At 43.0% G+C, this 14,679-nt stretch overlaps 1 protein-coding gene across 2 annotated transcripts in view; it reads left to right on the plus strand.

Annotated features, from left to right (window-relative positions):
- GADL1 (glutamate decarboxylase like 1) overlaps positions 1–14,679 on the plus strand; it is a 116,949-nt gene that overhangs the window by 9,627 nt on the left and 92,643 nt on the right. For both annotated transcript variants that reach the window (XM_067561847.1, XM_067561848.1), the window contains exons 2-3: positions 9,271–9,443; positions 10,321–10,447. In XM_067561847.1, the coding sequence (XP_067417948.1) occupies positions 9,271–9,443; positions 10,321–10,447 (300 nt within the window). The remainder of the gene's footprint in view (positions 1–9,270; positions 9,444–10,320; positions 10,448–14,679) is intronic.

The following is a 14,679-nucleotide window of genomic DNA, read 5'->3' on the forward strand; positions in this document are numbered from 1 at the left end:
ATGAAGCAAATTTGCTGCCGTCAGATCGATCTTTCTGGATTGATTGAGCAGTCAGTAAAGACCCGCTCAGTCGATCCGGAAGTTGACGCACTCAAGCCACCCCCTCAAGTGGTGTAGCGCTGCGTCACCAGGAACGCATTTCCCGTCGGCGCAGCGCAATGAAGATGCCTCACACAACGGAAGTTAAGAGGTTGACGGGCGTTACGCAGTCTACTTTGTGTAGCTTGCGTAACTCTGGTTGACTGCCACCAAATTCTCAGGTAAGTGTAGACCTGGCCTGAGTTAAGTGCATGGGTGAAGAGAGGAACACACCTCTGAAAATGTAATGAGATCCAAACAAGAAGTAAATAGATACTTAAAAAGCAGAGATAATTTTAGTCTCTCAAAATTTAAAAATATGCTCATAGAAAATTCAAATTAATCTTTTTTAGTAGGGAACCAGCTTATCAATTCTAGAGGAGGTGCATTTTTAACTGAATAGCTGTTTTTCAGTAAATAGATTTTTGATGATTATTATGAAAAAATTTCTAACTATGGGCAAGCAACAATAAAACAGATGTGCTTTTTGAAAAAAATCAAAGGATCATAAGTTTATTTTGAACGTCTTCAAAATTATTAGGTTGCTGAGCAAAAAACTGATTTATTAAGGTAGCAGTAACTATGGAGGGACCAGCTGAGTGCTGGTCTGTTAATTACTCGGCTATCTCAGAATATCCCTCTGCTTGCTCTAGGTTTATGTGCTCCACCCTGGGCTTATTTCAATAGCCCAACCTTATGGAAAATTGGGCTTCCTCGTAAGTGTGATCCCCCTGTACTGATGTCAGGGTCTTACCAGGCACTTCCTTTCCTCCCTTAACTGTGTGAGTCATCTTGCCAGGGTGTGTCTTCATGTGTCTCCCACACTGACCCTGTCGATCTTCTGAAACCTCTTTTTGCATCAAGCACTGCTCAATCATACAGTATTGTTGCTGTCTTTGATGTGAACATGCGGTGTTACAAAGCTATGAAACTTGGGGAAATGAGACAGCAGGCAACAGCACATCATATATAACTGACATTCATCTAGTACAGTCCAGTTTTCCATGATGCTCCAGTGGATAGCGGAGGAGTCAGAGGGCATTTCTATAATTGATTTGGGACCTGCGGATAGAAATGACCAATCAAATTGTAACTCCTTGAACACATTAAGGACCTGAAAGTGTCATATGCAGTAATTTCCTTTGACTCACATGTTGTAAATGTATATCTGCTTTCCCACAGGAAGGAAAGAGGAGGATACCGATCGTTCAGCATAAAATACTCATTGTTAATGTGGCAATTTTTAATTTAAATAAGAACCATTTTATGTCTGATACACTCTAGAACATTTGCAGATATTAAAAAGTTAGAACACACAAGCAGGCAGCATCTCTTTGGGGTCAGGGAGTTAGGATTTCTATTTCGTACTCAGCATGTGCCGTTTTTCAGTTGTGTCAGATGAATTCCTCTTTTACTAATCGGAAATATTACAGAATGAATCTCTCTTTCAGTTACTTGGTTGGGACCTCAAAATGTCATTCTTAAATGTTAACATCTACTCCTGAGCTCTGCCTGCGATGTGGAACCCAGCTACTTTGTTTTTGGGTATTTTTGGTTGGTGGTTTTTATTTCGTTTTTAAAGCTTGATACTGTTGTGTTTAGTAAGCACTCAGCAGACAGGATGTTTGGGCAGAGGCATAATACTCTGTAAGCATTCAACTCAGATTGCGTCTGTTCAGGATTCTGGAAACATCCAGGGATCAGAATGTGGCTCCCCATGTGGCTGCTTTGTGTCAGTCTGCTTGTGCAAAGCAGGTACAGAGCTGCTTTGGCTGCTTGACCACAGTTTACCCAACAGGGAGGAATCTTTGAGTGGCATATGGCTGGGTAGCTATGTCTACACAACCTCCTTCTAACCCTTCCTGTCATACTGGGCAAATCGGGTATGTGGCTTGTTCAAAGCATAGTTGCACTTCAGTGAATCCCATCTATTGGAACGGCTTCTTGGGGCCATTGCAGCCAGGCACAAGTTAGCGTAGCCCAGAGCCTGCTCTATCCTACATTCAGGGCTGAGGTGGCCTCTTGCCAACTCTGGGATTAGTAAAGGAGGCTTAAAGCATCTCAGGCTTTGCACCATAAGGTTCATCTTTGCATGGCCATGTGCAGATCCAGTATCTAGACATAAGTTAGAGCATTCAAAAGGCAAGCATCCTGGCCATGCCCTCTTTCCTCAGCCACGTCCCTTACACCAGCAGCAGGGAGGAGGTGTGGCGTAGGAGACAGTATGCCACTCTACAACACCTGAGAATCCCTTTTGCACTTGGGTCATCCATTCAGGGCATCAAAGCAGCTGTACCTCACCATTCTGGCCCCCATGACATTTAATACAAGAAAGAATGTTTACAATTTTCAGAGGTTGAATCCATGATTTGAAATCAAAATTTGTTTAGGGATGAATGCAGATGGAGTTATTGAAATGAATTTATTGCAATTTGTGATTTACTCTTTTGGGTCAAATCCCACTCTATTTACTCACTTAGTTAATGAGACTATTTCATTAGCAAACTGAGCAGGATTTGATGCTTTATATTCAGACAAGTGGTGTCCCTTACAGTGCAACCTTTCACCCATCCCCCTCTGGTTTTGTCTCCTGTAAGCAGTAAATCTCCCCATGACATTTTATTCTGCTCAAATAAATGCTGTTAGAATGTGTCAAGCACAAGGCTCCAGTTTTGCTTTGCAGAGTGAGAATGTAGCAGCAAAGGTTTTTCTATTTTATGCAAACACAGAATCACATATTTAACTGTTAGCAATGCTTGCATAGTGAAAAGGATGATAACATCAAAGAGTATTTTGTTTATTTTTGTGTGTATTGTTTCAACTTTAGGCACTCATATTTTATGCTTTCTTTTGAGGAAAATAATATCTATCATAAAATGGAATGCTGGTTTGAAAATACTATGCTTTGGAGCTAGAATATTGTTGTCGCAGAATGAAATGTCAGAATTATGGGCTTGTCCCTGCTCCCACTGAAGCCAATGGCCAAATCCTCAGTTGCCTTGAATGGGAGCAGGATCACACCCTCCTTTGTCACAGGCCATCTTGAGCAGGCAGTAATCCTTAATCTCCGATTTAGAGCACTTCCATTTGGTAATGTGTTCGCATTCCTTCTAGCCTTGAGCCATTTACCTGAAACTGCGTTTGCTGCTGGTGCACTTTCTTTGCGCCTGCCCTCTAACTCTGCTTAGAATGCTACCTCCAGATTTTTAAATCCAAAACAAAGATCTTTGTCACTATCACACCATTTGTAGATTGTATGCCTGCCACATAAGATATGCACATAAGGTGCTGTCTTAGCATGTGGGCTACCTGTGAAACACAAAGGGCTTTCTTAGACCCACTCTGTTTTTTTCAAGTACAATTGTTTAGAAGGAGCTTTGAAAGTCCACTAGAAATAGACAATAAAGTAATGCTATTTTAACCATGAAGTTTGGAGTAGTTTCTAAAAAGAAAAGTACAGTTAAAAGCACTGGTCATTTAAAATGTTGCATTTTGAGGCTTGGAAGAAAGGGTATTAAAAGCACACAATTTAAACCAGCTACCATGTCATTTAAAAGTGAAAACTAAAGGTTGCGCTAAGTCCAGTATTGTCAATCCAAAACATTAAAAAACATGAGTTGGGCCTCTAGAAGTCACAAGCTTTGCTTAAAAATGGTGAGATTTAAAAGAAAACTACTGTCTTTTGGGTTTTCTTTGCCTTCTCTCTTTTGAACTTTTAGGATACATTCTGGTCAAGTTTTCAAGCTTTGCTCTGCAGCCATGAGGGATACAAATTTACTTAAAAACAATTAATAAACCGAAATCTCAGATTCTCACAAAACTCCAGCAGCTGGGGCTTGAAGTAAAACATCAAATATTGCAAGACTTGCTATAAAATTGTAAGAGTCACAATACTTTAAGTCCACATTTTGATCAACAAAACTCAAACCCAGCCAACATAAAAAATGTATATATATAGGGCCAAATTCTTCTTTTGGATGCAAATTTGTGGTTCCTATTAAATTCCATTGAAGCCGCCTCCGTATGATTTATTCCAGGCTAGAATTTGGCCCATAGGCCAAAGTAGAAGTCTACAGTCAAAAGCTATTGAGAAAATGGAGAGCATGCTGTTCTCCTGACTAATTTAAGAATCTGCTGAGGACCAGGTCCTAAACGCCTTATTCAGTCCTTAAAGAGGTAAACTCCCATTTAAATGAATGGGAGTTTATCTGAATAAGGACTGAATAAAAGCTGAGGGCCAAATGTCCCCTCAGATCTGCACATAAATCTAATCCTTTCTGTGGGGGCGGAGGGAGAAGAGGAAAGGAGTCAGCTGTCTCCACAGTGTTGTCCTCTGCCCCAGGATCTGCAAATACTGTTTGGGGACTGGAAACCTGAGTGTGCAGAAAGACAAGGCTGGGAGAACACCTACTCTTACCCTACAACCAACCCCATGGGAAAGTTAGTGCAGAACAAGCCTGCATTAACTTTTTCTGCAGAGCCCCATGAAGGGTCGTTCTAAAGGCAGTAGGAGGCGAGGAAGGCCTGGCAGCTGGTCTCCATTTGAGCTGTGATCTGAGGTGGAATTGATGCAGTGGCATGGGGGTAGCCTTGTGGCTTTGGCACAACCTTTGACATCCAGTCCTGTTGAGAGAATTTTTTTGGGCCCCCATACATCATGTTTGTTTTTCACCCCAGTTACAGATTGGGCCCCAGTACAGTTGTCCCCCCTTTCCTTAATGCTCATCAGCCATGCTGAAATCTGCAAGTTCTGGGAACAGAAGAGAACCCCTCTACTTGCTCCATTTTTTTCTGCTTGGGGAAAATCCTGTTTTCCAAAAAGAACAATCTGTGGAAGACTTTGCAATAGCTAGCATCTAAGCTATACAGGTGGCATGCATTCCTTTTGTGGCCTTCTCAAATCCTACCCCCCAGCCCCTGCTATGTAGATCTAAATGAATTCTAATGCATGTGGGGCTCACATCATCTGTAGAAGAGGGAGGGATAGTATTTTCCCGTGTGTGTGTAAATCCCGTTAACATTTAAGGGGGTCAGACATACATCAAAGGGGGAACTTAATCTTAGTCCTGAGATAATCCCTAGTTCCCTTTTCAGTGTGCCCAACGAGTAGGTGTCTTCCTGTTGCGCTCTAAGCCCAAGTCCTGTAAATCTTCTGAAATCTATCAACTTTGTTTTCATAGAGAAAAAACCCCTGAGATTTTTCAAAGCTGGAAATTGTGTACAATAGCCATGCTAAGGTGTGTTCTAAGGCAAGATGGAAATTGACCTACATAGTTTCCAGTTGAAGAAGGGATGGAATATTACTTGCCTGCTAGCAGTGTTTTTATGTTGGATCCACAAGAGAACATGCACCTTTTTAATAGCCTGGTACAAGAGGGCATTTTATCAACCTAAATTTACCACTTATGAGTCGTATTCTTCCCTCAGACAATATTAATAGTAAAAATAATACTTTTATAGACGGGCGTACAAGCTTCCATTAAAATTGGTAGGTTCATGGGAGGCCTGACTGGACATTTCAGGTCAGAATTTGGTCTTATTTGTCCGAATAATGAGAAGCAAATAGAGTAGCTACTTTGTGCCTGCGGAAAGTTAACGTCATGGGGATTGACAGGATTTCTTTCAGTCAATGGACTGACAAACCGCATCCGTATTTCTAGGTTATATATTGTATTTCTATGTTTTCCTCCATGTGGGAATGTGAATTGTGACTAATACCCAAAGTGAATGTGCTTCAGACTTTCAGACAGCATGCGGGAAATAAGCAGTCATTTATTTAGGCCCACATAAAGGAGTTTGCTTCTGTTAGGAAGTGCAGCTGGGAGCAAAAAAGAATTAAAAATTGACAGGAGAGTTAAAAAGAATGTGGAGGGGGAGAATGATGCTTCCACAGTTTGCTTCCTCACTCCTTAGAAGCCTAGACAAGCCCATCTATGGCAATACTGCAGGGTCATGGCTAGAAAGTTCTTGAGTATGCCAGGATGGGACCAGTGAACAGCCACTGCCTGTAACACAGTGGATATTGGCACAGAAGTTAATGTGGCCCCTTGCAGCATTCACGTTTGTTCCGTGCCTGTAGTTCCCTTGTCCCTTTGGAAAGGTCTTTTTGATTTTAAAGGCACAAGCAGGAGAGCTAGTGATATCCCTGCTTCTTAAGGAGCCACGCTGTTGATGGAGTCATGGAGCAATGTGTAGGAGCACTTCCTTTGTGGAGCCAGAGTTTCCTTTTCTAGAGATTCCTCCAGTCTTCAACTCTCAGCAACCTTGCCCTCTTCCACCTGTAGGGAGTGTTGAGAAAAATTCTGCAAGGTTTTCTGAGTTCTCTGTCCCTTCCACTGTTGGCTTTACCGTGAGAAGAAATGGTAGGGCATGAAGTTGACTTGTGCAACCATAGCTCATGATTAGTCTTGGCAACATTCAGTTTTTATTCTTTTATAATTTCAACAGATAATATTAATGTTTATTTTAAGCATTTTTTCCACTATTTTTATTAATTTCAATATTCATAGTTTTGGGAAATTATGGGAGGGGGTGTCAGACAATAATTATTTAATAATTATTAAACCTTTGTCACCATTAAAATATAAATTGTCAACATCTTCTCTTGCCCTATTGAAGTACTGGCTCACCTGCCATATTTCTGGCTGTGCTTTGTATCTCTTGGTTGGTAATCCTTCCTTCTGTCACTTTCCAATGCGAGGTCCCTCAGGGTTCTGTCCTAGACTCCCTCCTTTTCACTCTGTGCTTCCTATCTCTGGGTAACCTCATCCATTTACCAGGCTTTAACTACCACTTCTGCACCCAGGAGTAGTCACAGAACTACCTCACCACTCCTGGCTGTCTTTGTCCAATCTCACATCTCAATCTATTTTTCTGACATCTCCTCCTGAGTGTCTCACCCTCCACTTTATACTCAGCTCAGCCAAAATTGGATTCCTGGTCTTCTCTTATGAGATAAATAAGTAAAATAGATAAGTAGGTGCCTTAGTCAGCTAATGATATAAAAGCAGTGTGGCTTCAGGGGAGATCTATATGAAGGGATGACGACAAGGGCTTTGTGGATCACCTCAGGAAGTGCATCCAATGCATAGTGGTGGCAGGGAAGAAAGCAATGAGATGGCTGTGGGAGAAGTGGACAAGCATGATATGGCATCATTGAGCAGACAGGATGTGGGGTGATATGATGAGGCAAGAGCAGAAAGTAGGGAGGAGTGTAGAGTTGGGTGAGGGCTTTGAAAGCAATTGCAAAAAGCTTGAACTTGATGCAATGGAGAAGGGGGAGCCAGTGGAAGGATTGAAGGAGAGGGACAGAGGTGGTGAGGTCAGAAAAAAGAGGCCAGATGTTGGAAGGGAAGGGATTAGGGGCATAAGAATGGTGGAAGTGATTCTGGGAATTGCTCCATGAGGAAAGAGAAAGGGCTGAATGGTGGAGGAAGGGTCAGAGGAAAAGGAAACCTAGTGTGTTTAATACAGCACTAACAAGCCAGGTGCTTGTCACCACACACATTATAGTGACAGACTCAAAGAGTTCGATCTATTTAGCTTCATACAGAAAAGGTTAAGAGCTGACTTGATCATCTTATAAATACCTACATGGGAAACAAATATTTAATAATGGGCTCTTCAATCTAGCTGAAAAAGGTATAACATGATCCAATAGCTGGAAGATGAAGCTAGACAAATTCAGACTAGAAATAAGGCGTGAATTTTTAATGGTGAGCGTACTTAATCATTGGATCTATTTACCAATGTTTGTGATGGCTTCTCCATCACTGACCATTTTTAAATGGTGTAGTGTTCGGTATTTTTATCTCGGTGGCGGGATGGAGCACACTGACAAAATGATTTTGAAAGTACTTATTTATTACATGAGGTAGCGTAAGAAAGACAGAAGCGGAAGCCCTTCACCATACAGGAACAGGAGCTCCAGCACAAGTCTCGAGGTGAAAAGTACAATGAAGATACACTCAACCACAAGAATGTAGAGTAGCAACTTACAGCTTTGCATGGGCATATTATACTAAAGGGAAGTGCCCATGCTTATGCATTGTTGTTATTATCATGAGCTGAGCAACCGCAGCAGCAGCTGCAATTAGTGAACAGAGAAGTGAACCATAAAGCCAGGAAGAGACCCGCCAAGAGGATGCCTAATGCAATATACTCCTGGGGGGCCACTGATATAGTAAGAAGAGATCTATTTAAACGGGTAGAGGGGCGCTTACCAACGCAAGAACGAGGAGACCCATACTTCGTCCTGATAAGCGGGTGGCGTCCGGGGAACCGCCTTGACCGAGGCATCCGCTGTGGCTTCCACGGAGTCTTGGGGAGTCTCAGCTTGGGGAGGCTCCCGGGGGACTGATATATCCCTTTTCCCCCCTCACCTTGCAGCAAGCCTTACCCAGTAATACATGACGTATATCTCAATCCCAGTAGGGATTGGGCCTTAACACTTAGTTGCTATTAGTCTATTGGTGGTTACTTGGGGGCTTCCTGGAATAAGGTGACGTTAGTTGTTTACTTCAAAGAGAACTTAGTCATAGCCTCACTTCCCCTTTATTATTACTAAAATAGGAACTTTTTAGCTTATCAAGCATTAGCAAATGTCTGTGGTCATCTCAGGATGCTCCAGACCCTAAGGCACTTCCTCCTCTGGCCTAAGGTCGGGCAGAGGGCAGCGTCTGGGTTCTGCTCCTGAAAGGTCTTAACTCTGGCTTTTCTGGCTGCAAAAGCTTAGCATTGCTTTCAGGGCCTTGCTCTTGTCAAGCTATACTGATTTCGCGTTACAAAGTCTTGCGCACCCTAACAAATGGAAATTGCAAGTGTTTCTAAAAAATCTGCTCTAGGAATTATTTTGGGGGAGGTTCTATGGCCTGTGTTATACAGGAGGTCAGATTAGATGATTACAGTGGTCCGTTCTGGCCTTAGAATCTATGAAAAGTAGCTGTCTATCCGAAAATAAATGGAATTAGGTCATTTCTATTTTAAAAGATGTTCCTTCTTATTTTGGGGTCTAACCCTGCATTCTTTGTGCATGCTAAAGTCCATGGCAATTGTTTCCTTAAGCACTGCATTAATTACACTGTGGTATGTGTACAGAGTTTAATACATTGTCAGTAGTGAGAGACTGCTTTTTTCCAGCTTATGATTTAGCTGGCTGAGCATCATGTTAACTGAGTGATATTTCTTTTACAGTTGATAGTAACAAACTGGAAATATCCCAGAGGAAAAAGAATGCTGTCTTGGTAGATGGCATCATTCTAAATGGCCCGATAACAGATTCAAAAGCAGGAGAGAAATTTGTAGAAGAGGCCTGTAAGATCATAATGGAGGAGGTCATACAGAAAGCTGCTGATGTAACAGAGAAGGTAAAGCCTTGGAATCCGTTTGAAAATATATTGTAATAGGTATGATTGATACAAACTTTAGCTTTCCAAGATAGCTGAGATTTATAGCACATTGAACTTGCTTTTAGTGTGTGGTTAGGTTTTGAAATAAAATATATCTGTCCAGATTAAAAAATGTGGCATCATAAACCTTTTAATAGCATAATTAAATTAAAATATACATTTGCAAGAAAATGTTGCCAACATTACTTTGAAATGCAAAATTTTTTTTGTCTTGGGGTCAAATTTACCCTTGAGTTTGCCGAGCCTGCGGGAGCATCTGTGCAAGAGGTGGATTCAGTCCTGAGGAAGGGTGGCTATGGTACCACCGAAGGAGGGCAGCATTATAGATTGGTCTGGGTTCCATAGTGCCCTTATTTGCAAAGGCTACTTGGGAGAGGTGCTGGACAGGTAGGGCTTGCCCATTTTTGGGCTGCATGAGCCAGCTCCATGTCCCCTGGCACAACAACACTTGAAGACACTGGGATTGCATGGGTGTGGCCAAGGGTGGAAGTTGGCCTACAGGTTTATTACGTTTAATAAAGATACACAAACCAGGAGCAACTCAGCTTGGTTTCCATATTCCAGGTTAAGTTTGCAGCTCCGGCAGTTAGAAAAATGATCTTTTTGCTTGGAAGCAGGACAAGTTTGAGCAGGGAGTGTCTGAGACAATAAAAATAGGATCCCACGAGACCATTTTTACTGAGTCACTTTTCATTGTAGTGCTGCGCTTTAAAGTGCAAGTTTCTTAATTTGGAAATCATTATAGAACCCATTGTTGAGTGAGGTTTTATTACCATAACATTTGTCTTCACCTCAGCCAAGGTGTATTCATTGCTGGCATTTCCCCCGTCATTAGGTTTGTGAATGGCAGCCTCCGGAAAAACTGAAAAAACTTCTCGATCTGGAAATGAGGGATACTGGAGAGCCCCATCAGAGACTCTTGCAACTTTGCCAGGATGTTATACGATACAGCGTCAAAACTAGTAGGAATTTGAGTTCTAATTGTGTTACTTTATTATCCCAAAAACTCTGAAGTCAGGGTATTTTCTCCTAAGCTTTGTTACCCTTCAGGAAACAAGGTGATGTTTTGCCATGTCAACATTTTCTATTTGCCTGTAACCATATGAAAGCATATGAAGGCTTTCGTTGGCTGTTCTATAGCTGTTCGACTAAATGCTGGCATAAGTAATTTTTCTCTCCTTCATATCTAGTCCTTATTCTAAAATGAGAATATCATACCTGCCAAGCCACCAGGATCCTCACAGTGATCAGATGGATTTCTGAGGGGGACAAAAATCTGTGTATGATGACATTAAAAAAATCCTGCGAGGGATTACCATTGATGTTAATGGGAGACTCTGCTATTCTAAAGTCTCCTGAAAGACACCTTTGGCCTCTAGACAGGTATGGAATATGATATAACAATTTACCAAATCAGGCAGGAGAAAGACTTTTATGAATCCCCAAGACTTTTGCATAGGACTTCCTGCTGTCTGATTGGTGAGTAGTGATGTCATAGTCACTGCCGTCTAATGCACATAAGGCAAAGTTAAGTCACCCTGTTGGTAAAGAGTTGCACTGCATTTACTGTTACCATATAGCAAACAGTCCATTTGCAAAAGGAAAATCAAAACCTTAATGAATGCTTTAAATCACTTTTTAAATGTAATCAGGTGATGAGATACATACTGGCTTTTTCACAAGTGGATTCAAATTTAACCTAGAGCATAATCCTGCTAGGTGCTGAGTGTCCCCTTGTAAAATGCTGATCAGACACAGTTCCTGCTCCAGACAATAGGAGATGAGTGCTTTGCGTTTCAGAAAAGACACCCAGTACTTTGCAGGATTAGTCCTATGCAGGTAACCTGGATGAAAAACATTCTGTATAACCAAATATCAACAGAAATAAATGAATAACATCCGTTTAGGAAATAGTGTGGTGTATCAAAAGCCTAGTTAGAATTTCCGAAGCCTAGCTACATATCTAATACTCACAGTGTATTTCAGAAGGTGTGAAGGACATTTAATAGAATTAGTTATGCATTTACTGGGTATGTTCCCTGCTGTTGCTACAGAATAAAACAAAAAATAATTTTAAGAGCGAACATATGTTTTTGAAGAACACGGAAAGTAGCAGTGCTCAACTGAAGAATCTCATGTAATATTAATGTGCAGATGTCATTACAATGTCAGTGGAATATATTATCTTTATCTTCATTTTGTAATTTTCTTTACATTTTCATTTGTTACACTATGCCAACATAAAAATGGAATTAAATACAAAAGTAAGATACACAAATAATGTTAGCCTAATTATAAAAGCTAGCAAAAGCTTCAAATTTAAGTCTTCTAGTCTGTTATGAATTCATTCTGTTTTATAATACCTGTTTACCATGTGGTGAACTATAGTCCAGGTAGTAGCCTGGACCTTGAATTGAGTTGCTTTTATGATCAGAACTGTTAGATTACTTTAACATAATTTCTCCTCGTTGTTTGTTTAATATTTCAGGCCCCCCACTAAATGCTGCCAATTAAACTGGTTTATACCTTATTACCTTAATTTCTCTTTTTCTCTATATCTCAGAAATTCTGGTAAAAGAAAGAAATACAGTTTTTAAAAAGAAATATTTAGAAAGCTTCCCCAGAGGTTGGGAGGGAGGGATACGAAGAAGAACACACATGGGGAAGTTGAAAATTACCTAATATCATTCCATTTGTGCCCAAATTCTGCTTGTGTTACTCACACGAATAGTCCAACTCACACAAGTAGTCTCATTGCGGTATGAGAAATGACCAAGGATAGAAAAACAGAATTGGTCAGTCACAACTTTATAGATAAGTGCAGGGTTAAAATGGTAAGTGAAATTTAGGAAGCCAAAGGCAGAGTGCAAAGTGAGACTGCCCTCAATTCCTGACTCACAAGGTGAGGCTGTATGTGTAAATTCTAGACTGACTCAGAGAATGGTGGGTTTTTCAGTAGAAAATATAAATGAAAATGAGAAAAATTGTTTTTGTTAAAATTTTCAATAGAAATTTTTTTGAGGGGGGGGGTAGTCCAAACTGAAAGCTGAACGTTTTTTCGGTTTTCAACAAAAAGCTTTCAGTTTTCCAATACAAAATTGAAAATATTTGAGGAAAAACTGGTACTTTATATGGAAGTTTTTGTTTAGACTACACCAAATTTTCCTTCAAAAGTTTCAGCAGGAAATTTTCAAGTGGCCCTAATAATTCACTCCTGTGAAGAAGGCCAGCTTGAGGCAAAGGTACTATTTAAGTCCCGCTTCCGCCTTGTTTGAGCACAGTTGAGAATTTCACCCTTTGTGAAAAGTTTGGCCAATCTGGGGAAAGCAGAGAGAGTCACATGGACACTAAAAGGATAATAAAGTAAAATGCTGCTGTTTGCCCATGTAGTGTTTTAATTTATATACCTACATCATGTGGTATTACAGTAGAGAAGCTGTTGTGTTTATTTTCATTTGTTAAGTATACTGGAATATGTATGTTCTTCTTCGAGTGCTTGCTCATGTCCATTCCACTATACGTGAGTGCACGCTTCCATGCACGGTTCCTGGAACTTTTTTCTCCTTAGCAGATCCTGTATGGCCGGCTCTGGTGCCCCCTGGAGCCCCGTGCAAATGCAGCGGTATATGAGGCGCTGTGGGCCCTACGCCCCCTCAGTTTCTTCTTTCTGCCCTGATGGTTGCTGGAACTAGCCTTGCTCTCAGCAAGTACTATTCCCCTTCTTTGAACTTGTTTGTTATTCTAAGTTAATTTTAGTTAGTTAAGTAGTTGTTAAGTGTTGTTTAGAATAGTTAGAGATAAGGCAAGTCCCTGTGGGGACTTCGAGCGGCCGGACTATGCCTGGTCACCAGGATTCAAGCCATGTGCCTCCTGCAGGAAGGCCTTCCCGCTCAGCGACTCCCTACGACCGCTGCCTTAAGCGCTTGGGAGAAGTGCACAGAAAAGAAAAGTGTAAGATCTGCAGGGCTTTTAAACCGAGGACTCAGAAGAACCGGGCAATCTGGTTGAAAGCCCTGCTGATAGAGGTAGCGCTCCGTTCGGCGTCTGAGCTGGCCCACTCCACCTTGGCACCGAGCGTGACCTCGGTGCAGAACGCACCGCCGGCACTGGCCTCGACTCGGAACCACGCAACATCGCAGCGTGTGAAGTGCAGACACTCCCCTGCGCCGTCGGGACGGGTAGGGTTGAAAGCGGAGATGCACCGGTCCCGGCCTGTTGAGTCTTCTCCGGTGCCTGCTTCTCCGGTCAGGGAGCCTCCTCCGACTCCTGGGAGTAGGAAAGTGGCCCTGCCAACGCCATCCACTCCAGAGGCTTTTCAGGCGGCAAGAGCCTTGTTGACCTTGCCTACTCCATCTCCGCCCCCCCCTCCACCGAGGGAGAAGGGGCCGGTGTCCCAGGGAAAGCCCACATTGGATCCCCCTGAGGGGTGGTGGAGATCCCCAGTACAGGGAGGAAGATCTCCCACCAGACGGCCACTGGGAGTAGAGCGAGGACGCTCCCCCAGCAGTTGCTCCAGGTCAGCGTCATTGAGACAGCCTGCTTTGATTCACAATGCAGAGTCTCCCTCTCGGCACCGATGTCGATCCCTGGCACCGGAGGCAGCACATGCCAGGAGGTGGCACCGGTTGAGGTCTGCCAGGTGGCGCTCGGACAGCTCCTGTTCCAGATCTCCGGCACCGACGAGTTCGCCCGCACTGAGGTGGCGCAGAACCCGGTCGCCATTGGAGGACCCGGCACCGCGCAATCTGCGACGCGGAACCTGGTTGCTGGAGTCCAGCATGGCACCGAGGATTTTGGAGCGGTGCCGACCTCGGTCACCGAAGGTGTCTGCAGAGCCGCAAGGCATGCGGCAGTGGAAATCATCGGTACCGAGATGACGTTCCGGTACCTCTAGCTCTTCGGAGTGAACCTCCATTCGTCGGCACCGCTCGTGGTGACGGAGGCAGTCCTCATCATCCTCCAGGTCGGAGGCGTTGAGAGGGCGGTCTCCGGCAGGGAAAGGCGCCCGGGACCGAGAACGGACATGGCACCGCCGGTCCAGTGGCTCGGGGTCTCCCAGAGAGGACAGTCATCGGGAGAGCCAACTCCCTCACAGAATGTCACAGCCTGTGGCGCATTCAGCCCCAGTTGCCCCAGGGTCAGTGGTTGCAACAATGGCCTTATTGGGCCCCTTGGGGTATCCAGATGGGGCTGG

Source organism: Emydura macquarii, unplaced genomic scaffold, assembly GCF_026122565.2.
Source record: "Emydura macquarii macquarii isolate MOO-44397 ecotype Brisbane River unplaced genomic scaffold, CSIRO-AGI_Emac_v2 contig_2422, whole genome shotgun sequence".
In the NCBI taxonomy this organism is placed as follows: domain Eukaryota; kingdom Metazoa; phylum Chordata; order Testudines; family Chelidae; genus Emydura; species Emydura macquarii.